The sequence below is a fragment of the Astatotilapia calliptera genome, chromosome 23 (assembly GCF_964374335.1).
Source record: "Astatotilapia calliptera chromosome 23, fAstCal68.1, whole genome shotgun sequence".
In the NCBI taxonomy this organism is placed as follows: Eukaryota; Metazoa; Chordata; class Actinopteri; order Cichliformes; family Cichlidae; genus Astatotilapia; species Astatotilapia calliptera.
Genome location: NC_137443.1, coordinates 12111196 through 12136014, shown reverse-complemented (window position 1 = coordinate 12136014; position 24819 = coordinate 12111196). Strand labels below are relative to the sequence as shown.

Below are 24819 nucleotides of genomic sequence, written 5' to 3'. Positions count from 1 at the left end.
GGAAGGAGAGTGGATATCCTGGACAGAGGATGATAAAGATGTAGCTGCCAGGCAGGAGGAAAAGATCAGCCCAGAGGAGGATCATGGATGTAGGGAAGGAGAACATGCAGAGGGCTGGTGTGACGAAGTAAGATGCTTGGATAGGAGGAGATGCTAAGGGGAACCTCAGAATGGAGCTGCCCAACTATGACTGACTTAGAAAAGCAGAAGAAAACAGGCAGATGATCTGGAGCATGTTCTCCACGTTCTCTATTAAAAGACATGGATGCAGCAGAGCAGCTGCGGTCCTTTTATGAATCAGTGCAACAGTCGATATCTGTGAAACACAACTGCAGAAAGTGACACAAAGGAAACCGTAGTCTCATGACCGACATGTTTTATTGGGATCAATACAAAATTAACAAATGCATGGAATGGCATAATCACTTTAATCAGCAAGTGTTACGAGTCGATGCGGCTACCAGCTACTCTGATGAAAGCACAGATTTACTGGAGTCGCATTTACTCTAGGTAGGAAAGCAGTAAAATAAATTAACACCAAATGGAACTTAATTTAAGGCAAACTACACAAAAAAATTACAAAGGTGGAAAAAAACAAACCCACGCACGCACTCAACATGGCCTTCAGAGAATCATCCTTCAACATTTGGTCTTAATTGTGATACTGAGGTATAATTTACTGAAAATGAAAAATAAACTCCACTTTCACCCATCTGCTGAGAAATTACCTGTACCGTACTCTGCTGTCACTTTAAAGGGAAAAACTGCATCTCAATTAGGGGAAAATATATATTATATACATCTACATTTCTCTTTTTCTGGCGGTTGAATGATGGTACACATGACAGAGCATGAATAAATCTCCTGGTTTTAAAATGTAATCCCGCAGTCATGTGCTAAATAATGTATGCTGCCTCTGATTGTTGCTTTCCCTCTGCTTTCGGAGAGGTGTCTGCGTTACCTGCGACTCTTCGTGAGGCGTTTCTCACTCGCAGGCTCCTTCGTAGTTCCTAATGACGTGGGCACAATTTTAAGACCATCTCTCTGCACCCCCACAAACTTCAGCGTACACCCACCAACTTAAACATATCCAAAGACTGCAGTACTGCTCTACAGGTGTTTCAATAATAGTGTGTATGTGTGTAGAATCAGTACAAAGGGTCACAGAGGTAGTGCACAATGTAGAGCATCATTAGAAACGTGTGTGTGTGTGCGCCATTAGAAAGTGAAATTGTGTCTCTTGCATAATAAATATTACTTCAAATGCACAATCTGACACTGAACTATAGCAACAAATGGTAACATTTCACAGCAGCTGATTTCTTTTTTCTTAAATCTATTTTTACACTTTTCGCTTCAGCGTTCCGATAATCGCTTTGAACTACCAGACTGGAAAAACGATGGCAGCAAAAGAAAAGATTCAAAACGACAGATATTATTAAACCTACACATTTACAAGGTTGGAATTACATCTCCCATATTACATCATTACCGATGACGTCGAATTTGTCACAAAGTTCTCAAACATAGCAGAGAGGAGAGAGTGACGGCGAAGAGGCAACTGACCGACTGACATTTCCACCTCCTTTGACCAAAGGTCAGAAGGCACTGCCAGATGTGCTTTTGTGTTTCGGCTGGCCCGCTGCGTGGGACTGGTCAGGCCGTCGCTACAGGTTCGCATCAATTTCTAGCAGCTATGACAACAGATAAGGCTACGCCGCCGATGGCTACTGCAGTGGCGCCAAAAAGCCACTTCCAGCTGAGACCCTGGGGAAACAGAAGTAGAGTGCATGTTAAGCAAGTCGAATGATTTGTTGACTCACTGAAAAGCTCAAACAAACAAAACTCCACATCCTGTTTTATTGGTAATACTGATTAAGTCTGAACCACAGGTTTAACTCCGTGTTTTAGCGACAGTCTCACCCATGAAGACTTGGCGCGTGGTTTCTGCGTGCTGCTGTTATCAGAGTGGTTACCGAGCATCTTCTTATACATGGCCTGCTCTGCTCCCCGCTGCTCCGAGTGCTTCTTCACCAGCTTGGAGAGCTCAGCGTGGATCGTCTGCACACAACAGGCGAGACAATTAGACGATTCAAAGCTGCTCTTCAGTCTAGCACACCTGCTGACGTGCAGGACACGCAGCCGGAGTGCCGATTTCTGCGTCCCACGTACGTCAGGACGACGATAAGCAGAAAACACAGCTTTGCAAGAGAAATACGACCAATATTTTTCAGTACTGATGAAATACTTAACATAATCGAATCCTGGTGAAACATGAAATTTGATTTGTGTATGCATGTTTTTGTCTTCCAAGAAATCATTTTGCCCACATGGTGACAATTATTCCAGGATATGGGTCTAGTTATTGTTCCAGGATGGTCTGCTACATGAGTCACTTGCTAGTGACTAAGCAAACTAGCTTTTTCAGACACAAAAACTTTTTCTGCTTAGTAAAACAACCTGATCAAAGATTGAGTTTACAGTAATGTTCACTTAACCGTGTATTCTGTCTGTGGAAATGTTTCAACACAAAGGATTTGTCAGTTTCCACCTAAGACGCCGCAATGGCACCATCAACCGCTCACCAAAGACACAAAACTGACAGATGACTAACTTGTCCCTGAGAGAAATGATAAGGGTAAACTAAACATCCTGTTCTAGGAGCACATGTGTCCAAACGCTGTGCTGAGACGTTCGAAGGCCGTCTAAATTGGACCAGTCATATCCACATGTCATTTCAAAAAAAGTAAATAGACAGGAAAATCATCTCTCACGCATCCGAGTTTGAGATGGGGGTGTGAATGGCTGACACCAGTGAAGAAGAAAAAAGCAGACAGTGTGTCTATTAGAGAAGAGGACGACAGTGCGTCATCCTGTCACTTCATACGCCTGCGCCTGTCCAAGACCGCCTCATTTATTATAACGAGAGTGCCGCGGTATTGTTGACGCTTCTTGCTGTTAGAACACGGGTTATTTAAGGAGTCTTTTCAGTTTTTGTGGCATATTTTAGCATTAAAAAGGGAAATATAGCACCAAATTAGAAACATGGTGACACACAATGATGACTCTTATGAAATCTGAATTCTCCCCCCCCAGTTTGATTCAGTTTCTTAATCTACTTTGTTTTTAAATGTAGCTTTGGTACGTTTCATTTTAATACCTCTGGTTTATTCCATTTGCTACACCTCTGTACTTGTTTCAGATTTGCAGATATCAGACATTTAGCTGCATTTCTCCAACTACTCTCAAAGGCCCATTAACTTAGCAATTCACCCGAGCCACAGAAACACTCCATTATACTTGCACTGTGTGTGTTGGCTGAAAAGAGGTTTGCAGGCCATGTGCTGTTTGACAGATTTGTGTAGGACTGAAGTGGGGAGTTCTGGGCACGAGCACCAAGTTGCTGCAGCTTACAGCTGATCCAAGAAGCCCACACGTTTAGACGAGTTTCGTCAAACGGCCTCGCGTTGCCAAAGAACCACGTATACCCGGCTGTATAAGCAGAACAGAAACACTTTATGTGCTGGATGTGAGTAGAACCTATTCAGATCAACAATCTGGAGACGGACCCCTTAAATTGATCAATTGGCTCTAAAAATAGAGATACTTTACCCTATAGCCCCATCTGCTGGCCATAGGAACACAGTTATTTGTCAACACCACAACATGTAGCCATGTTGATTAGCACTGTTGCTCCAGGTACTCTGGATTCCCCTCACAGTCCAAAGTAACTGGTGATGCTGAACTGCCCATAGGTGTGAATGTGGGTGTGAACGCTCGTCTGTCTCCGTGTTAGGCCTGCGACAGACTGGCCACCTGTCTACCCCGCCTCTTTCCCTTCATGTAGCTGAGATAGCGCTCACCCAACCGCCCGCAGGACCCTGATAAAGATAAGAGAAAGAATGGATGGCCAAAAATACCTTGTTGCTTGGTTCCAGTTTAAGTGCCTTCCTTAAAGTCTGGATGGCGTCTGTGAATTCACCTTGCAAGGCCAGCACCTAAAGCAAAGACAGGTACCCGTGAATAAGAGAACCAACGAGTTTACTGACAGAAGGAAACCGAAAGCACGAGAGCTACGCGCACCTTGCCCATGCGGAAAAGTGCCTTTATGTTGTCTGGCTGGTGTTCGAGTGCTGACACGCAGGACTTGAGCGCTGCATCGTAGTGGTCCAGTTTCAGCTGAGAAGCAGCCATGTTGTTTAGACACTTCACTTTCACATCCAAAAGCCCCTCTTCCTCCTCGGGGGTGATGTCAACTACAGCAGGAACAAAAGAAGAAGTTAAAAAAAAAAAAAAAAAAAAAAAAGAACAGTGCAAGTTATTATTCAAATGGTGCGTCATTACATTAGAGGAACACTGGTTAAGCTGATAATGTCTTTTCACTACAACAGCCAAATCCAAATTTACAGGAATGCATCGTCAACGTGAGCATCGGCAGATCTCACCTTTAGAACTAGACTCCGTTATCTGCAGGGCAATGCTATACGAATTGACAGCAAAGGCGTAGTCTCCGCGCTGATAATGGGCATTGCCCCGCTCTCTCTTTTGGCTGGCCAGGGCAATCTTCTCCGCAGGGGGTAGCAGCTCCAGGTCTGGAGCATCAGTAGCTTCCAGCAGTTTCACTTCTAGGGACAGCTCAGCATTTGCAGGAACTGCAGGTTCAAGACTACAAAGGGAAAGACAAACAATCAGAGGCAGGGTTTAAGAGAGTAAAAGTCAACAATCACTGGATTACACAGGAAACAGGACCTGTCACATGTCCCTGCATAGAACGAAAAACCGTTTTTGTCCAGTAAAAAGTAGGTTTAGCTTTTTAAAATGTAGTGCTTGGATGCGTTTTTTTTTTAAAATCGACATTTAAGTCTGCATTAGAGATTAGCTTAACCTGTGCACAGAGCCGTCCAGGTTTGCTTCAGCGTTTGGAGATGTATCTCTTTAGGCGTCCTGATGATGGATCACTTACATTTCTAAAAAGATGCTTAAAAAATAAAATAAAAAATCTCCACAGAACAGCAGCCTCTGGCAGCAATATTAAAACTGCTGAATGAAGGGTAGTTTGGTCCGAGGAAAGAAACCACTGCACTTTTCTACATAATGAAAAGAGAAAAATCCTGCAGTGCAGAGGAGCACTACGACTTTCCTTCAATTTTCAGCTCATATGAAAGTTAGGAACTTCATTATGATCACAATGTAGCACTGCATCAAAGACGCACATAATCAAATGAAGAAAAAAAAAAAAAAAAAAAAAAAAAAAAAACCAACCTAAAAATGTTCTGAAATAAAAACATGGACTTCTTTACGAACTGAAGACCAGCAGTGACGGGTACAGCATCACTCTTCTCACTCGCTCCCTCTCTTTTTTTATTAACACACACAAGTGTGGAAGAGCATTTTCATTCATCGAGTACTTTTTACATTGTGATATTACTATGTTTTCTTATATAAAAGTATTCTGCAGCTATTGAAAACATTACATTAAAGTTTACAAGCAGTAATTAGATACATCCACAGTCAGACGATTAACCACTGCTGCGTTCGCGAGTCTAAAAATACTCTCAGGTTTAATGAATGCGCAGCATCAATAAAGCGTTTCTTTGAGATGCCACCAGTTACCGGGCAGACAACAACGCCTCTCTGTGTCTCTCTCGAGATGGGCGATATAAACAAAAATCAGAAAGATGAGAGCTGCACAAACCAGTGTGACTCTGCAGCTCTGTGGGGAATGACGGGGTGTGCAGTGCCATGAAAAAAGTATTTCCCCCTTCCCAATGTATTATTTATTTGTATATTATTTATTATTTATTATCATAAAGAGAACATCCCAGCAGCAGGTGGACACAGTGGTGGTAGTGTGATGGTCTGGGGGGCTCTGCTGCTCCAGGACGTCTCGCTGTAACTGAGGAAACCATGAATTCTGCTCCATACCAGAAGGAGGATGTCCGCAAATCACTTCATGTCCCGAAGCTTAAGCGAAATCAAGCAGCAGAGCAATGATCCAAACAGCAGCAAGTCCACCTCTGATTGGCTCAGAAAGACTAAATGAATGTTTTGGAGTGTCCAGGTCAAAGTCTGGACTTAAATCAGACTGTGCTGCTTCAGCGGGACCTTAAACAGCCGTTCATGCTGGAAAACCCTCCAATGTGTCTGAATTAAAGCATTTCTGCAAAGAAGAGTGGGCTAAAGTTCCTCCACAGTGACGTGAAAGACTCACTGAAGGCATCACAAATGCCTGGTGGTGGAACAGCCAGTTATCAGGTTTAGGGGGTAATTACTTTTTGATTTTTGTTGTTTGATTGTTGGGTTTTCCCTGTTCCTGTTACAATATTAAATCACTATGAGATTATTATTGTTATGCATTATTGTAGAAGGATTCCTCTGTTTTAATTGGTTAATTTAAAGCTCTTTATAAACCATTTTGTAACCTCTAACTAGAACCACACCAATAGATCGGCTAATATTAGCTATGTGCCGATACGGCCTTATCGGCCACGATAACCCTCACTTAACTCTAAAAACTGTTGTGAGAAACGGTGGTACAAGCCAAGACCTGTGCTCTCCAAAGTGTGATCAGAAAGTCACTAAAGCTTCATTAGATAAGTGGACAAGACAGAGAACTGAAACCCACTTTTAAATGAATTAGCATTGTGAGAAGGCCATTATTAAACTTTGATACAAAAAGTTTAAAAATAACAACATGCAAAAACAGCCTCAAACACTTCCTTACCTTCCTCTGGCACCATATGCATATTTGGCATCAGTCTGGATGAGCGCCTCCTCTCCCAGCGCCATGAGCTGGACTGTCAGATCCAGTGCCTGAAAAGGAGAAAAGCTCTCTTGAGAAAATTAAGGAATCACACATGAAGTGTGCAAATTCCACACACAAACCTCTGCAAAGGGCATTAATAAACTAATCTAACAGGTCTTTACCTGGATTACATCACCATCTCCCAAAGTGAAAGCGAAATCAGGCTTCTCCTCTACTAAAGTCCCGTCCACCAGGCTCGTTTTAAGACGGATTTTCACATTCTGTCCTTTCTGTGGTCGACTGTCTCGCCCTTCGCCTTCCTTCAGGACTTTTTTCTTCAACTGCCCATTACCTGGAATTAGACACGGTCACATGTATTACAACACTGACCACTGTCCATATCAGGCTCAATGCCCATCACTAATCAAGGAAAGTGCAGCACAGCCTACACTGCTGTGGAGCACATCATGGGTCCTACATACCCAAAACATCCAGCCATTCATCGACTTGACCTGTAGGGTCGGGGTCAGCGTTTGCATTTTCTGAATTTGTGGGTTTCACCTTCCCTTCCCCGGCATCTTCCAGAGGAGGCGGCTCGTCGTCGTCAATGTCTTCCTCATCTAAAACCTCGAAGTCTTCTCCGCTGTCCAACAGCGACGTTTTGCTGTTCTTCTTTGCTGATTGCGCATTATCGTGGCTATCCGACTCCATAATCTCCTCTCTGTCAGTCATTAGCAGACCCCTCTGGTAAAAAAAAAAAGAAAAAAAAAAAGACGGGAGACAACGTCAAAAATGATCCTTTGCCTAACTCTTAATGTGTGTGCCCTCCCAAAACACGGATTCCAATTCAGATTAAAGCCCAAAAACAGTGTTTAAAGATCCCCTGTCAGTCACACACCACTGAGCTTGTTACAGGCTAACAGCACTAAAATAAAACCTGCTTTCGCTCTGAATCGATCGGGATTATTGATCGATTTTAGCGTGACGTGATGCGATTTCACCTCAACATTACATGTTAACTGTTGTTCTACAGCAAGAAAGCCAACCACACGTTTCCAGAAGTTTCTAACAAGTTGCCCTGCTGTCATGTGTTCCCACACGGATGGCAGGCTGCTGCTAGCACACGTTAGCCGAGGATGTACAGCTAGCTAGCTGCTAGTTGTCAGCATTAAATTAGCAAATTTTTTTACTGTCTCTGAGTGTTTATCACTGCTTATACCGATCCCCGATGGAGTGAGTCAGAGTTAGGGATTTTATAATAAAAAGCCTGTATCAAAATAACCGGACACTTACCCTGAAATTGTCTGTGAAGAGCCGTGTTTTGGTTCTGAGCAGTCTCCTTTAGCTCGCAGTGCTGAAGTTAGGTTGCTGTTGGGGAACATGAAGCCAGTGAGACCTGGATGTGTCGCTGCATACCAATATCAACCTGACTTCGCCACGATCTGTTAACAGCCCCAAGCAGGCTGCTTCCTGTTAACCTTGAGACCCTGCACGTTTATTGGATGTTTCATGCTTATTCATAATTTACCTCAGAGGCAGCGATGTACGCCTGCAGCTGCTATTTGTAATGATAAAATGACTTATTTTTGCTAGTTTAAAACACAGATGAACACACTGAAAGCTAAGAACACTCAAAATGTATTAAATTAAAAACAAAACAGTTTGTATCAGTGATTTAAGGGGTGAATTTACACATGAAGACTTTGTGTGCAGCTCTCTAATGTTTTGATTTATTCTGAATAAGGATTTTAAAACTGTGATTTACATATTCACAATGGCTAGACATGCGTTTCATCCAAACACAAATAAACAATGCTGATGTAAAGTTTTCCAGGAAAAAGATGTTTCCAGTGGAAATATGTTTTTACTGATTAACATCATCACAACCAAGCAAAAGTCTTGAGTCACCCCTCGGGCTTGGTTAATGGGAAATAACTGCAGCACCTTATTCAAACATGTAGAAAACATAGATGGAAATACAGTACAGAAGAGGCTTTAAAGAATTTGGTATGACCACCTATATTCTTCAACACAGCCTGGATTCTCTTGAATGAATCATCTGTAGTCAATGTCAAAAGAAAAACGTAGAAAATTCTTCAGAAAGCCCGCAGGACTATTGCTCAAGCGCAATTTCAAAATATGATAAAAGCCCAGCTCGTTGGAAGCAAAATATGAAGAAACGAGGGATGACTCAAGAGCGATTGCCCGAGACTATATGGAAGATGAGTTAAATGAGCGCTAAGAGGGAGAGAGAGTCAAACAACAAGGAAAAATCAAATGACATTTATTATTGATGCATTGTTTCTTTTTTGATAAGCAAATTATCTGTTTTTCTTTCAGTCTAAAGAAACTTTACAATATAAAGAAACATACAAAGAACATCTTTATTACCTACACAAGACGCCTAAGTCCCTAAGACAAGATTCTGAACTATCCTACCATGAAATACAAAGCAAACCCAAGAGACAGACTGCTTCATATTGAATACTGCCATGTCATCAGAAAGGACCGTGAACGGTACAGGAGAATCGTTAAACGCCCTTACCCCGATTCCCCACCCCTCCCCGTCTCAATACAACCCCTCCGCCCGACCAGCAAATCTTCCTAATGGTACAGTATTATACATCACAATAGAAGTACAGAGATGGCCGACGATCGATATACACAGAGGACTGAGAGAGGATCAGTGAGAGAGCTTCAAACTATACAACGCTATTACAGGAGCGAATAGCAAAGGACACAGTTTTCCCCATAAGTATTACATTTTGATCTTCTTAATTTAAAATGAGGTTTCCTTAAGTATTTTTTCCTTTTTAAAAGTTTCTTAAATTGATAAAAATCCTTCATATTAAAAACTGCAATATGAGGTCACATGTTTTTTTTTGTGAGAAGATGCCCTTTTTTGTCATTTTTCTGGAAAAACTATTCACACGATTTTTCAAAACCAAAACAGAGGAGTGGAGGGCAGAGCGAGGACGCCGCGGCTCTTTGCTCCTCTCTGTCCCGTCCTCCCCGCCACGCACGCCTTTAGCGTATGGTCTGCATTAAGCGTGTCAATGTATTCTATACATTTAGCCATGTTTACTGTATTCTAGAAATTTAGCCACATGAGCCAAATAGTCAGTGCATCCTTTCACTATGAAAAACATGGACAGATCTATTTATAATTTACTTTCAGCTGTATTCATTGGTAGTGACTGACATATCAAAACATGTCAATGATATCAAAATGCATTATACAGTATTTACAAAAAGGGAAATCAAAGGGTGAGGGGTGTGGAAGGAGGGGGGAGGGGTGCGGGAGGCGTGTGTCACTACATAGGAGGAACACTGGACTGAGTGATTTCCAGGCCACCGACGGCCAGACCCTGGAGATGTCCCTGTTTAACGCTGTGTACAAACTGTTCACATTGATATCAGGAAATTGAGAAGTACATCACCACCACCCATAGAGGCAACGCTGGTTGCTCAGTTGTCGTTGGTTTGAAAACAGCTGCGAAGCAACTGAAAGAAACAGTTCACCCTCTGAACCGGTGACCGCGAGCGTTCATCAGAAACAAATTAAATAGCGTACTGTGTGACATTGACGTTTCTGTGTGCAGATTCTATGGGCTTTATTTTTTTTAATCAATTTCATACATTTGAAATTAAAAACAAAATGGAAACTTATTGATTGCAAGTAATCCTCTTCTTTAGATGGTTTACGATCAACTCCCATCATCAGCGCTCCCACGGGTCCATTATCCCGCACATGTGGGACTCACTGATGGGAACTCCACAGAGGCAGGTATTTAACGCACAGTTAAGAAGGTGGACCCAGCAGGATTTGTGATTTCAACCCAAACGAGTGTCTCCCACATTTGCTTCCAGCCCAAAAGGAGTTGCTGGATGGACCAGAATGAATCCTGGGAGGAGAAAAGGGGCCACTTGGAGTCCATAAAAACAGTGAAATCAAACAAAGCAAGAGGATGAAGGGTAGGGAAACACGTTCCAGGAGTCACAGACGACTTGTAAATAACAAATAATTAAAACAAAAGATAGAAAAGAAAACACAGTACAAGCTAAATATGTTACATTTACAGAAAAGACCCAATCCGTAGAGGAGACGAGTGGATTCACAAAATTTCTGAATTAAAAATGGCAGCTGACAATCACGTCAGGGTGTCATCGGAGCCATTTTCTACCAGCAAAAGAGCAGGAAGCTAGGAGAAGGGTTACTTTTTAAGACAGTACAGTTAGACGTGTGATCGTCAGGTGCATCTACAGACACACTGTACCTGAAAACACAACTCTGTTACCCAGATACTCTTCCCGTGAAGTTTGGGGAACACATTTAGGAGACAAACATTAAAGGAGGTTTGTGACGCGAGGCTGACGGCGGCAGAAACGAGACAAACAACAAATCAAATCACGTAAACAGAAAATCATTGTGCATTTTTCGAGCGTGTGCTTATTCTGTCACCGTCGCTGCTGCTGCTGAGAGAAAATGTGCCCTTTACAGGAAATCATAACTACATTAGTCAAACGATATCAATTATGAAAATTAGAACAATAATATCAGCAACAACAAAAAATACAAACACTGAATGAAAACCGTTCTCGCCCCAAAATGACATCATCAGTTCATCTTTTTTAACCAATCCTGTCACAGGAGCAGAGCTTTTGAAATGAGGGCTCTCGGCCCCGGGTCGGAGGACTGCTGCGCGCCCTCGTCAGTTTTAATCAGCTTGATGTGAGAACAGGGTGACGGCGGGGCGGAGCTGAATGCGAAGGGGCGTCTCGTTTGGGCCTGGATGTCACCCACTAGGGCAGGTTTCGGATGCGAGAAAGACACGCTAGGGGCAGGTTCGCGGTCTCACGGCGCTCGGACCCTCGACGGGGCGAAGACGAGATCCTTCCTGCTACTCGGAGGCCTTTTCATGTTCTTACACCCAGTTTGGAGGTGTTGGTGGGATGGGGGGCCTTGAGGCGAATCCTGCTTTCCAGGGGAATCCCCAGGGGCTGTGTGGCACAGCACACCATCCACGAATAGGAGGAAGAGGAGGAGGGTAATGCAAGACGCATCAGGGTGGACGGGAAAGGGAGGTTGAGATAAAGGGAGATGAAAAAGTAAAATAAAATAAAAGATTAAAAAAAAAAATCACACACTCATCGTCATGTTGGGTGAATACTGTAAAGAGAGAGAAAAAGAGAGCAAGAGAGAAAAGATAAGCTAATACTATATTTAACTTGTTCCACTATCCAGTTTAATATAAAAGCAGTTCAGCTACTTAAACTAAATGCCATGTCAAATCCACCAGCCTTCAGCAGCAAACAGTACACAAAGCTCCTTTTAGTTTATTCTGTATGTCAGTAAACTCAGCAAGCAGAGCGAAGCCCAGCCCAGAGAGAAAATGTGAGGGAATTTCAGATCACAGTGACGGTACAGTCTGACATTAATCACGCTACGGCAATCGCTCCATGCACCAGAGAAGGCATGATGTGTGTTATTGTCCATGCTTGTGTGTGTGCATGCTGTGTTTCTGCGAGAGAGTCGGACAAAGCTGGGAACATGGGGCGTGACACGAAGGACTGTGCAGGGGGCAGATTTCCAAACCGTGGAGACTTTTGTGTGCAAAACAACACGGTGTTAATTTAGCTCTTATCATCGTAAAGCAAGGCAGCACTACAAGGTTTCCTGACAGCTAACTCATAAGTTCACAGGAGACTGTGATTAACATGCACGGATCAGTAAAAATACAATAAAACTAATAAAACTAACAAACACCAGCAGCAGGATATGGATCATCTGTGGCATCTGAACACAGATTTGAACTGAGCAATGAGGAAATGAAAGGTTTTCATTGCTCTGTCTCTTAATGTTAACAAAAATAAGCCAAATAAGTCCAGTCTAAGCTACGTCTAAGCTTGTAGTAACACTGAGGCCCTCCATATTTAAAAATCACAGCTCTCAGCTCAGCCACATATCTGCACCGAGGTGAGATTTCACGCTGACAGAAGATTTTTGTGCCGTTACACTCTCCACCCTGAGTTTTCATAGTAAAACATCTTCAAAGCTCTCAGTCTGTTAACATAAGGATGTTCTGGAGCAAAAGGAGTAGTTTCACGTGACTGTCATGTCTTAATTTTGAAAAACGTCTCACTTCAGTCTGGTGGTAAATGAGTCCTGCCTGAGACGGCAGGGGACTTGCCAGCTTTCTAAAATGGATCACTTCAGACCTCCATCTATATTTGTCTTTAGAAAACCATCCCCCAGGTTGCCGTGGACAATTGGCAGCTACGATCATCTAACGTGGAGGGCGTGAGTGAGTCTCATGCCGGCGGGAATCTGTGTCAAACACTTTGAGGGTTTTTTTTTTTTTTACTCACACTTTCACTTTGGAATGGGTTTAAAAAGTTGCCTGCCATCTCGCCGTCATCCCGCGGAGTGCCGGGAGGATTGTTCATGCCTGCCATATTGTTGGGAGAATTCTACAAACGTGGACGAAACGCACCAATGAGAATAAAGAACTCATACAGACGGACAAAGAGAGATACGCAGGCATGGACAGTCTTACCTTTGGCAACCCATCCATGTCACCAGAGCCTGCATTAGAAAAGGAAAAAGAAAAACAGTGTCAGTGCAGGATATCCAGAGCTAGCAGAAATTGCTTGCACTTAAACAACTAATGGCTTTTAATTAAGCTATTTGTTACACATACAGATGAGCACTAACTCAGCTGGCTTCACCAATCATGTCTCATACATCAACAGGATCAATGGGCCTAACTCACTGCCCCACTAATCAATTTTCCCTTTGCTCAATACTGAGACAACACTTCCTTGATCTGCCATTAGAGGGCAGAGTCCACCTTCTAAAAGCTTTTGAGTGTCATAAGATTCAGTGTATGGGCTCATAGCTTACTGTACCGCATCTTTAGGTACGCACCTAGTGATCCATTCATATGATGCTGATCCATAGCACCCATTCCACCCATGGGCCCATCGGGACCTGGTCCCATTGGGAACTAAAACAAAAAACAGACACGTCGGTTATTTTTATTTCTATAGTCCAATATAATAGATCAAAAATTACCATCAGAGGGTTTTAAGACAAAACAGCTACAGCTAAATAAGGTACTGTCTCTCAGTATTTTTGCAGCTTGGGGAACACGACATGTTAGCTGACTGGTTTATAAAAAGGAAAATAAATAAATATATGAAAACTGAGCCAAACGTCGATACGTACATTAGGTCTATTACCACCAGGGCCGATGGGGTTCATCATTGTGTAGATGTTTTCGCTTGAATTTGTTGAATCTACGAACAGAAGAGCAGGTGGATGTTTAGGCTCTCTGTGCTTCACTCCTCCCAGACTGGGAAGCACTTACAGGTAAACTGCCTCTTTTTATATGCAAAATCCATGAAAAATTATTGAAAGAAGTTTTGGTCCTTGAGGTAAAGAATGGGGAAAACTGAAGACACATAGGCAGCAACAATTTTACCATTGGTGTAATAGTTTCTGCTACAGTACAGGACAAAGACCACCACCGAAGAAGAAATTGAAAAAACATCAGTTCCTCTTTCTGCCAGTCAATGCACTCGCTGCTCTCTGCAACGCACAGTCAAAGAAACCCATCTTATTCCTGTAACAAGAAGATTAGTTGTTATACGGACACCCTGGTAACTTGGCATCAACCAGTACACGCTGTGTCGCTCCTCGCGTGCGAGTCGGTCTGTTCTTAAAAGATTCAGAAGAGTGAGGTGACCTTGATCTGACATTGCAGGTAGAAATTTGTGAGCAGATAACTGAGAAAAGCACGAGAAAGATGAATGACGAGCTTAAAGACGAGGAGCAGAGATGGACAGAGCGCATGCACGGCACATGGGGTAGAGAAATCTTGCCCATTAGCGTTCCTGAATGCGGCTTTTGTTGTCGTGACTGGAGGAAGGGGGCTAATTCCAGAGTGAGGTGAGCACTTTTGTGTGTGTGTGACTGCAGTGGAATATGTTTTCCTTCTCAGTGTAGGTGCGAACAGGACTGCAAAGGGCTGCCCCGCAACATATCACAATAGCGGCGTGCATATAACACAAAAAGAAGCTTTTCACAGGCCATCAGAAACAGAACATCTACAGGACAACCGCCCGCAGCGTTTTGTTTGCAGTCAATCCTCCACAGAGACACCTTATTGATGGGTCAGACCTGAAAGGGATTAGTCAGTTGATTGTATGCCTCTGCTTCCACTCGAGTATTTTTCACTCTATGCCTTAAGTTAAAAAAAAAAAAAAAAGTGTGACAAAGGATTTTTCATGAACATCACATTTGAGAGTTCCAACAAAAGCACATTCAGTGCAATATATATTTTCTTCCATTTTTCAGTGTTTTACACTTAAAACTCCTCCTAAAGGCTCAATTCTTCACGTATTTAGAGCCCGATCTGTCTCCCAAAGAGAAATGTGTATCTGACGGAGAACACGTTTGATGTTTCTTAGACAAACCCTCCTTCAGTGAGCACTGGATCAAAGCAGAAACCAGAAGGGAAACTGAAATGTATAACTCACCTCCAGGGCTAGGCATGATGGGAGTTCCTGGTGGGCCGCCTCCCCCCGGAGGACCCTGAGGGGTGAGAGCAAGCGAGGGAGAGAAATGAGCACCGAGTGCATCTAGATGGCAGCGCGCCTGTTAGATATCACAGCGTGACAGGTAATTTATGGCCCGTGGTCGAACACGAGTTCGTGACGGGACACTTACCACATAGTTGCCTGGAGATGAAGATGAATAAGCTATCTGTGGGGAGGAGAGACCCGGGGTGAAACACAACATGAAGCACAGTTATTGTAAATGCACTCGGTCACGTGGACGTGAAGATGTGAGAGGGTGTGACTCACTGAGTTGGTGTTGGGGTTCGGCCACGGACCTCTTCCGCCAGGACCCCTGAAATGCAGAGAGGTACGAGGATAAAGGGGAGGTTTTATTATTTGTTATGTACGTGGACTCTAGAGATTATTGCAAAAGTAGAGTTCATCAGCTGACGTGCAGAAATGATCTAGAAACCTGCCTGTTCTGCTTTCTGGGAACTTTATTGAGGGACTTATTTATTGGCGTGACGGTCAGTCACAGGACAAGCATTGAGACTCTGAAACAGAAGACGACTTGTTGTTTTTTTAGTGCCACGTTTACTCTTTGGGGTTGAAAGTTCATTGACTGTTTCTGTGCAGCCACACTAACGTGGATCACACCTTCCTGGAGAATTATCATCTCCAATCTGCCTTTTGTCGAAAGAAACTCTATGAAAGAAAAGGTGTCTGAGCTACATGTTTCTGCTCCACAAAATAATTCCACTTTTGCAAAGTTTCTATTTGGCATCGGTAAATACCACAGCACAGAGACTGTTCTTTCGAAGGTCACCAGCGATCTCCCAGTGGCTTCTGAGCAGGCATGTGCTCTTTATCTGGCACCGCTGGACTCGAGCGCAGCATTGGACACAATTGATCACAGTACTTTTTACAAACTCTGGTGCCTTGTGGGTGTCTGGCTCAGCTTTATAATGATTTTCACATTATCTCTCAAACAGGCTGCACCTATCAATAACTACTATGTCTCTTTATCCACACTCATAAAGCACGGTGTGGCTCGGGGCTCATTTGTAGCTGCAGTATGATTCTACATACGTCCCCCGTGTCACAGCATTCATGGTTACTGGATTTCTTTCCGTATTTTTACTGATGACACTCTGTTGTACTTCCCTCTTAGGCCCAGTGACTTTGAAGTGCAGAGCTCCTGCAGGACATCTTAAAACTCACGTGCATGCGCATTATGAGGAAAATGCCCTGTAACCCTATACAGCACTATTTTATTTAATTCTTCTCATTTGAAATTTCTTTGCCGTATGCGTCGGTGCCTAGCCTGAGACCTATTGTGTCAGGGTCAGAGTAAAGCCAGGATACAAGGCCTCTGATGTCGGTGACATCTTTTAAGTCTGTGTTTATCGGAGAGCTTATCCTGACTTTCTACTTTTACCTTAAACCAGTGTAAGTCTTTATATCTCTTTTCAGTGTAAGTCTTTTTTCTGCCTGATGGTTCTGTGGGATGTTTCTTCTTCCCTCATCTGTCACCAAGCTGGTTTGAGAGGAAATTGGGGGGTTCTAATATATTAGTACTATTTTTGCCTGTTATTTAGATGATGTAAACATTATCATATAGAAGTATATACAGAATTTACAGCCATAAAAAGAAAAACAGTCTACTAACATGTTCATGCCGGGCATCCCTGGCCCCATGGAGTTTGGAGGAGGCCTCATCCCTCCGCCATAGTTCTGCACAAAGAGATGAACACACAGTCAGCACAGAGCCTCGCACCTGCTCTGTATAAAGGTTTGAATCTTAATGAAGGTCAGCGACGATCATGTCTCCCACTAACTAGTGTTTAATTATGTGGATGTATGAGCTGTGTGTGGGCTGCGCGTGAAAGAGGACAGCTGTGTGTGGAAGAGCCTGCGCACTCTGCACATGTTGTGAGTCTCTGTATACAGTAAGTGTCTCTATGTGTGCGCGCCCTCCCGCGTGTTTGCGTGTATGTTTTCATCGCTGCCCAGTGGGCTGCTTTGGCTGGCGCTACACGTGTGTCTTTGGACACGTGTGTGTGTGTGTGTGTGTGTGTATGACTGAGTGAGTGAGTAGGGGGGCAGGCCAGAGAGCAGCTCCACTCAGAGGAAGAGTTTTGTTCAGCAGACGATTACACTTGTCGAGCAGATGCCACACCAGCTGCTGGTACGCTCACTGCCAAAGTCACCGAGCCAGGGTGGCACAGAGAGGGGACGAAGGGCACGGGGAGAGAGTGTGCGTGTGTGTGTGTGCGCGCGGTGGCTGGGTGCAGAATGAAGCAGCTGTCTTATAATGGTAATTCAAAAGGACGCTGCTGTTTAAGCATCTTATGTATTAGAAAAAACAACATTAACACAAATTAAAGTGATAAAAGGAAACCGACAGCACCGTCTTTGGCACCACTTTTAAAAAAATATGTGTTGGTGGTGGCTTGCTCATAGCACTCTAAGCATTCAGTCTCTGTCTCTCTAGGTGGGAGTCAGCAAGTAGGATTTAACATGTAGAACTGGCGTTAGCAGTGGGTGGGCTCTGGTCGCAGCCAAGATCAGCGTCAGAGCGCTTCTGACATTTAAAGGCAAAGTTAAGAGATTGGCGGAACCAAAATTCCTGCTCAGCAAAGGAGAAGGATTATCTGCATGCTGTTTATAGATTGCTGCTTTGACATTATAGCTGTTTTTTATGGAAGCCCCTAATGAAGGGCAACCAAACACAGAGTTTGCTCATAAACTAAAGACCAGGCACCAAACCTGGCTGTGTAGCAGCTGCTGAGTGGGAGTGCAGTGGGCTGGTGGAGCTGAAGGACACTATCCACTGTCGTGACTTGCTTTAGTAACGGGGCCCTTTGTGTTTCACTCTATATGACTAATTTGGTCGTTTGTGTAAAAGAACACTGGTGGTTTACCTGTGGGCCCATGCCTCCCATGCCTCGGGGGGGATTCATTCTCATTGGACCGCCCATGTTTGGATGTCCTGTGATAAAACAGAATGTTGGCATGGCAGCACCACTTGGATCAATAACAAATCAATACAGGAGGAAGAAAGAAGATTCTCATTTAGAAGCCAATATAAAGTTTCTCTTCAAAACAGCACACTATGGCTGTCAGTACCTTGAGGTCGGGTGGGGTCCAGGCTGTTTGGAAGGAGAGGCTGTGACCCGGGGATGCTCCCGGGAGGCTGATTTGGCATACGGAGGGAAGGCCTTGGGCCACCTGGGTACCGTGGAGACATGAATGGCTGCAGAAAGGACAAGCGAAGAAAAAAACAACAACTTTATTCCAGGTGATGGCAAACATAAGGCCTGGGGGCCAGAAGTGGTCAGTCAAAAACTCATATTCGGCCCGCCGGACAGCTTTGGAAAATGTGAAAGATGCCATACGTTTTGGAATTTTAACTGTATTTTCAGATATTTTGCAGCTTTTCCTTCTCCATGGCCACTCATACTAAACCAAAGTAAATAAACAATGAAATGGCAGTTTTTTTGCTTTCTACTATACAAATTCAGGATTCAGGATCTGGCCCAATTCAGAACAAAATGGGCTCTACGTGGCCCACAATATGAAATAATAATGATCAGAAGCCAAAACACTAACACACATGTACATTTCTTGACTGAGAGTCCTTCAAATATGTTTGTGCTAATGACAACACAAAGCTACGGTTATGCCCCAAAACACAAAGAAGCCACAGTGCAGTTAGTGCAGAATGTGGCTTCACTTTAATGAAATCAGCATCGAAAGAAAAGCAATTTAAAGGGACTGGCACGATTAGATATTAACATAATGTATCAAGTAAATAAAACAAACAAGGTAATCATAAGGATATTATGACAATATTTATTTATAGCAGGGCTTGTAAAACGACTGCAGCGGGAGTCATTAAACACACGACGGAAATTAAATTGAGATAAAACGATAGAAAGTGCTGCACATATTAAAAATACACAAAACATCACAGTACACATGTCTCAGCATGCCACCGTCATTACCAGCTTAGCGAACATCAGATTCTGCTTTTAAAACACTGCATCCATAAATCACAGTGTACGCTGCCTTTTGGTGCTTCTGATTGAGAACTAATAAACACAGATCTCTATAAAAAATTTAACTGATGTTATGATAATAATATCATTTCAACCAGCTTCTATTAGTCTCTCAAAATGTGTACAAATGTGCTCTCCGGAAGCAAGAATACTTCCATGTAAAATAGATTAGTCATATGTTTCCCCTCAGGTGAGAGCCAAACTGTTCTTGACAAGTGACACTTTGAAATGACATAAGGCACAAGAAGATTAGCAAACCTGACTCTCTATAGCTGACCTTCTCATGTTTGAGGCTTTATCTTTGGATGTCAACAGGGGGAGCTATTGCGCTGAAGAACAATGTGCATGCTGTATTTTTGTTCTGTTTCCAAGTAAGGAGGGGCTTGTTGTTAAGTTTTGGAAAGTAAGACCTCAGGTGATAAATGCCATTAGGATAAAGGTAAAGGGGAAGTTAGGAAGATGGGGAAAAAAAACATGCAGGATAGAGATCTGGACCAGAAGAACAATACAAGGACAATAATGTTGCAGCGGGTGGGGGGGCATTAACATCACACGGCTGGATGAAAGCAGTAGTTCTACACCCCGTCTCTGTTTCTGTGCCATTCGGTGGTGGACATTTTACTACCGACCTCGCATACGCAGGCAGTCTAGCTACAAAGATTCTGCCTGGATTGCGTGATTCATACCAGAAACCTAAGACACGTTCACTATGTTTCAGCAGAGAGGGGACAAGACAAGGCTGGCCGGGACATGCATTACAGAGCCGGCGCACAACTAGTGAATAATGTAAAACACCAGAGACAGATGGTTTTCAGAATTACCTTTGAGAATACGTTGCTACAACTACAAATATCCACGCCCGGTGGACCACATTTCGATGTTAGACGATAAGAATTAATTCAAAAGTCAGTCCAACTATTTTAGTATCAAGAGGAAACGTGCAGATTTGAATGCTGATTGGGTAAGACTTGGGTGTTTTGGTCACGGAGCATGAGCCGCATGATGTTTGTATCATCATCTTATCACAGAGATAAGCACACACAACACAAATACAGCATGAGACTGCATTTAAATTATAATTATGTACTACATGTTTTGTGTGTCGCCGGGTGTGTGCGGTTGGAGCAAGTGGAAGATGAGTTATATAATAACAATTAGTCCTCGAAGTGAGAACCGACTCACTACCGTTTTCATTTGTACCCTCGTCACCTAAGTCGGCTTTCTCTTCGGCTCCTCTTCTCTCCTCCTTTGACCGTGTTGTGGTGGGTTTGTGCATGAAGAGCTGCACAATGTCAGGCTGTGCTGCAATATTAATGGTCTATTGATGGACTACGGGATGGTGAGTGCTGGGCTGAGGAAGAGAGGAGGCCCTCCAGATGCACCTCCGCTCTTTACAGCTGGGCCAACACAGCTAAATTATTCATCCAATCCACCATTGTGGATGCTGCCCGTCCTGCCTGTTAGCACAAGGGACCTGTGTGCGGTTTGTACACTTTTCACTGTTATTTGAGCGAGTGAGCGAGTGGAATCAAGGGTAGGCTCAAGAAGGAACCTACAAGCAAAGTGACAGACTGGATAAATGTTTGGTTCTTACCTGTCCATGAGGTCCCATCATGGGATTAGTGGGGTTATGTGGAGGAGGCTGCGTGTGAGGTGAAGGTTGAGATCCTGGGGGACCCTGGTGAAGAACAGATTTAAAGTTGTTTAAAAAACGAGCTTCAAGAATGTAATGAATGCAAATCTTTCTGGGGAAACATTATTAGCGCAATCAACCTTCAATAAATCACTTTTAATGTGAGTACTGCAGTTATAGGTTTGGTTTAGTTTTGCTTGGCCAGATTTTAGGAAATCTATCAGCGGCACTCCATCAGGGCAAGCAAGGCAAGCAGTGCTTGAACAGTGAAATCTAAAAGCAGAGATCAATCAAATCCTGAAACCAATCTCTCTTATTTTAAACAACTTTCTGTCTACAGCTTCTCATCTGTTTGCATCCATCTATCTACTTATCCAGGTTCAGGTCAGGAGTCTAAGCAGAGAAACTCACACTTCTGTCACTCTGGCTAACTCTTCCAGCTCATCTGAGGGGACACAGAGGCGTTCGCAGTCCATACGACACATAGACAATCTGCTGCTGACTCTGCTTTCACTGCTCTGAGATCAGTTTCAATCTGCCTGTTTGTTTAGCAACTAAACAAACCCTCTGTGATTTATCATCAGATTTATCATTTTCTCTTACTAACCACCGATACCAACAAGTGTAATTTAGAGGGGTTAGAGTGCAATGTGAAGAAGTTTAACAGGTAAGGCAGATTAGAATCTCTGAGAAATCATTTGTTTATACAGTTTATATAAAAAAAACAATCAACAATGGAGGCAATCACTAAGTGGTGATTACTCATGGCCCTCATTGCTCAAGCGTTTTAATTTAATATACTAAATGCAATATACTTAGCATATAGTATTTACAACATTTAAAATTCACCCAACCTTAAACACCTACAGCAATAACATTCACATCCATCATATGGATGTTATATTAACATCCATATAACATGTTCGGGAATGTTTTTCTGCACACTAAGTACTTTTACTTTTGATACTTTATTTACCATTGCCAATAATAGAGTTTGGTAATTGCTGACATTTTTTTAATAATATTTCTTCTTGCTTTCAATAAAGGAAAATTCCTTAGGAATTCGCGGGAACTCAGCGAATCCCAAAAAGTTTGATGACACTACAGACGTAAGTACAATATTTTAGAATACTTCAGGGTAGGTACAGCACGCAGAGAGGTGAAGATGTCTGGGAAGAGTGCTGCAAGATGCACAGGGCTGTCAGCATGTATATAAGAATAAAGATGGACAGGAGAAAAACTCGAAAAGGCTTTAATGTGGTCCAGTGGAAGAACATTTGTGTTTCTTCTTGAGTTTCTGGTCGCTGGTTGTCTCCCCGCTTGCCTTGCTGTAAAAGTCACTGCACACCACTGCGTTAAATATAACTGGAGCTTTAGTATTTTGGGGGGTGTGCTTGTATATTAAAAGGCTCTAATTTCAATAAACTCTCCTGAGTCTAAAAAATGATCAACTACACAAGCACAATTTATCACTCTACTTCAATGAGATAAGCGTGTTTTATGTAGCTGATGCTAATGCTGAAGTACAGGGAAATACTTTATTTCCCGGTATGTAACATTCAGTTCAAACAGCTCTCCTGGACATTATTACGGGAAATCAGAAACACATCAGTATGGAAAATAAGTAAGGAAAATAAGTATGGCATAATATCTGAAAAACACGATACTGACAGGAGACAAAGTAGTAAATGATCTGAAAGAGATGACCAAAGTTCTACTGGGACTCTAATTCTGCCTCACTTCACTTCATTGTGCACAAAGCAATCCTTTGTTAACATGCTGCTCGTATACAATGGCAAAGGCCCCTTTATCTCTTTCATCAGAGGTCAAAATGAGAAAATTAAAAATTAAAATTCACTGTAAATATGTAGAATGTCTTCACAACCATCATATTTAATCTGTTACACCAACAAAGAATGCTTCTAATAAGATCTGTCACTGACATTTTCAAAGGGCTGCATTGACTTCCATGCACAGGAATTGTTAATTGCCAGGATGGGGTCAGATCAATTCACGAAGTGGCCTGTAATCAGCATTCAATTACAGCACTGCTGCCAAAGGATAATTCAGGGTATTTTCAAACGTGGTATTATTTTTCTAAATTCTGCCGTGATGACACTTGATCCGGTTTGCCAGAGTTAAAACCGTCCAAAACAGAATCAAGGGCCAAAGCAAGCTTAATTCTGGAGCTCACTTCCACTCTCCAAAGAAGTGCCAAATATTTAAACCCAATCAAACATCATTATGGCAATGAAATAGAAGAATAAATCCCCCTCTGAAAATAACTGAAATTATTCTGTCATTTAAATCAACATTGAACTGAAGACTCAATCACTGCTATGTGAATTACAGTTTCAGTTTATATTATTAGAGAAAATGAGCTGAAACCACTCATAAGTTAATCTCTCACAGCAAACACCTCTACGTTAAAGTAACGCCGTATCACGGGACTAACGTCAACTCTGACCTCCGCGTCTCGTACTACAGCAGCATCATCTGACTCTGGCAGCAGTCACACCGCTAGAAACCTGTTACTAGCATCAATGTGGAGAAACGGGACCACCCACCGCCAGACCAGACTTATCTGCTAGTCTGCCAGAGCTTCTGTCAAGCACTTGGCTATCAAATAACATTACAGGTGTGTGTGTGTGTGTGTGTGTGTGTGTGTGTGTGTGTGTGTGTGTGTGTGTGTGTGCGTGTGTGAGCATGTGTGCAAGATGAGTGGCGGTGAGTGCAAATATAAGATCTCCCTCTTTCTTCACAGGTGATAGCAGGATCTTGTCTCAGGTGCTAAGTGTGTGCTGGCTTTGATATACCTGCAGGTACAGTATGAGCACTGAAAGCGGGCTGCCGGGGGGAGGAGGGGGGGTTTACTTTAACAGGTGTGTCTTTAACATCATTTTAAAGGTAAAGGATTATGGGAGTGCCCTTGACACTCGCTGGTTGACAGTATTAGTGCAGTTTACTCAAATAGACACCAACACACAGTTATTGGCTACACCACTGTACACTAGATTACACTTCTCCTAATAAAAGGGCCAATTTTAAATATTAAATGTATAAAAATCTAAAATAAACATAACTTTATGCAAATATTCTGCACGCTTGCCTAAAGTGGACCTATTATACTAATATATATTATAACTACAGTACAGTGGTTGTTAGCGCTTATAGCAAAAAGATTTGAATCCACTGGCAGGGTGGGGCTTTCCTGTTGACATGCTTAGACTATTCCAGCTTCCTCCCATGGTCCAAAGACACACACAATACACTAATTGGTTATTCTAAATTGTAGGTATGAATGTGAGCGTGCTTCAGATTGCTCTAAGTGCTCAGTTTCAGACTGTTCTTTTCTACTCCTGGCTTTGTGTGATGTCCCTGAGCAGGGATATCACAGCTCTGGCTGTATGCACAGAAGCTCCTCCCAGTGCTGTTCAAATAGTTTTGCTTGCAAGAGGCAGCCAATCAGAAAGACATAGAATTTGTAGAATAAGTTTGGCATACATACGTTTGCACGACATTGTGATACTACTGCTCTCTCGCGAATAGCTGCAATTTTTAATTTTAATTATCAGAGCAAAATCATCAATCATCATATCTGCTGATGATGTTTCAGTTGACTGACTTTCAGCTAAACACACACAGCTGTTAGACAAGCGTGCCTCTTCACTCATGTGCATCGCTTTCCATGTAAGAGGCAGCTGCACATGTACCTGCTTCTCTTTTGCATCGGAGCTAGAGAGAAGCAGGTACATCCACCCTCCGGCTCTACCTCACTTTCCCACCCGGCTCACTGCTCCACCCTCCCCGTGTGAGTG

General features: G+C 42.9%; 2 protein-coding genes across 3 annotated transcripts in view; both read right to left on the bottom strand.

Moving 5' to 3' along the window:
• Positions 1-359: 359 nt before the first annotated feature.
• Positions 360-8216, bottom strand: fkbp8 (FKBP prolyl isomerase 8). The gene is made up of 9 exons (XM_026157609.2): positions 8039-8216; positions 7228-7489; positions 6928-7097; positions 6725-6813; positions 4446-4666; positions 4084-4256; positions 3921-3998; positions 1924-2061; positions 360-1767 (listed from the first exon to the last, which is right to left on the bottom strand). Exons 2-9 carry the CDS (start codon positions 7475-7477, stop codon positions 1681-1683), a joined length of 1206 nt encoding a protein of 401 aa, XP_026013394.1. The 5' UTR covers positions 7478-7489; positions 8039-8216; the 3' UTR covers positions 360-1680.
• Positions 8217-10334: 2118 nt separating this feature from the next.
• ssbp4 (single stranded DNA binding protein 4) overlaps positions 10335-24819 on the bottom strand; it is an 89240-nt gene continuing 74755 nt past the window's right edge. Inside the window, exons 6-17 of one of the 2 annotated variants that reach the window (XM_026160144.2) lie at positions 20963-21046; positions 18437-18563; positions 18232-18299; positions 16977-17041; positions 15614-15659; positions 15477-15512; positions 15287-15341; positions 13974-14044; positions 13674-13752; positions 13303-13331; positions 13115-13216; positions 10335-11915 (exon numbers count right to left, since the gene is read on the bottom strand). In XM_026160144.2, coding sequence (XP_026015929.1) covers positions 11886-11915; positions 13115-13216; positions 13303-13331; positions 13674-13752; positions 13974-14044; positions 15287-15341; positions 15477-15512; positions 15614-15659; positions 16977-17041; positions 18232-18299; positions 18437-18563; positions 20963-21046 — 792 coding nt within the window. In that variant the 3' untranslated portion in view covers positions 10335-11885. The remainder of the gene's footprint in view (positions 11916-13114; positions 13217-13302; positions 13332-13673; positions 13753-13973; positions 14045-15286; positions 15342-15476; positions 15513-15613; positions 15660-16976; positions 17042-18231; positions 18300-18436; positions 18564-20962; positions 21047-24819) is intronic. The other variant, XM_026160143.2, reaches the window with a different exon arrangement.

Coding starts and splice junctions, on each gene's coding strand:
- fkbp8 (XM_026157609.2), bottom strand. CDS start 7,477: ATGACTGACAGAGAGGAGATTATGGAGTCGGATAGCCACGATAATGCG. Junction 7,098..7,227: donor TGAATGGCTGGATGTTTTGG/GTATGTAGGACC, acceptor GTCTAATTCCAG/GTAATGGGCAGTTGAAGAAA. Junction 4,257..4,445: donor AACGGAGTCTAGTTCTAAAG/GTGAGATCTGCC, acceptor TTCCTGCTGTAG/TTGACATCACCCCCGAGGAG.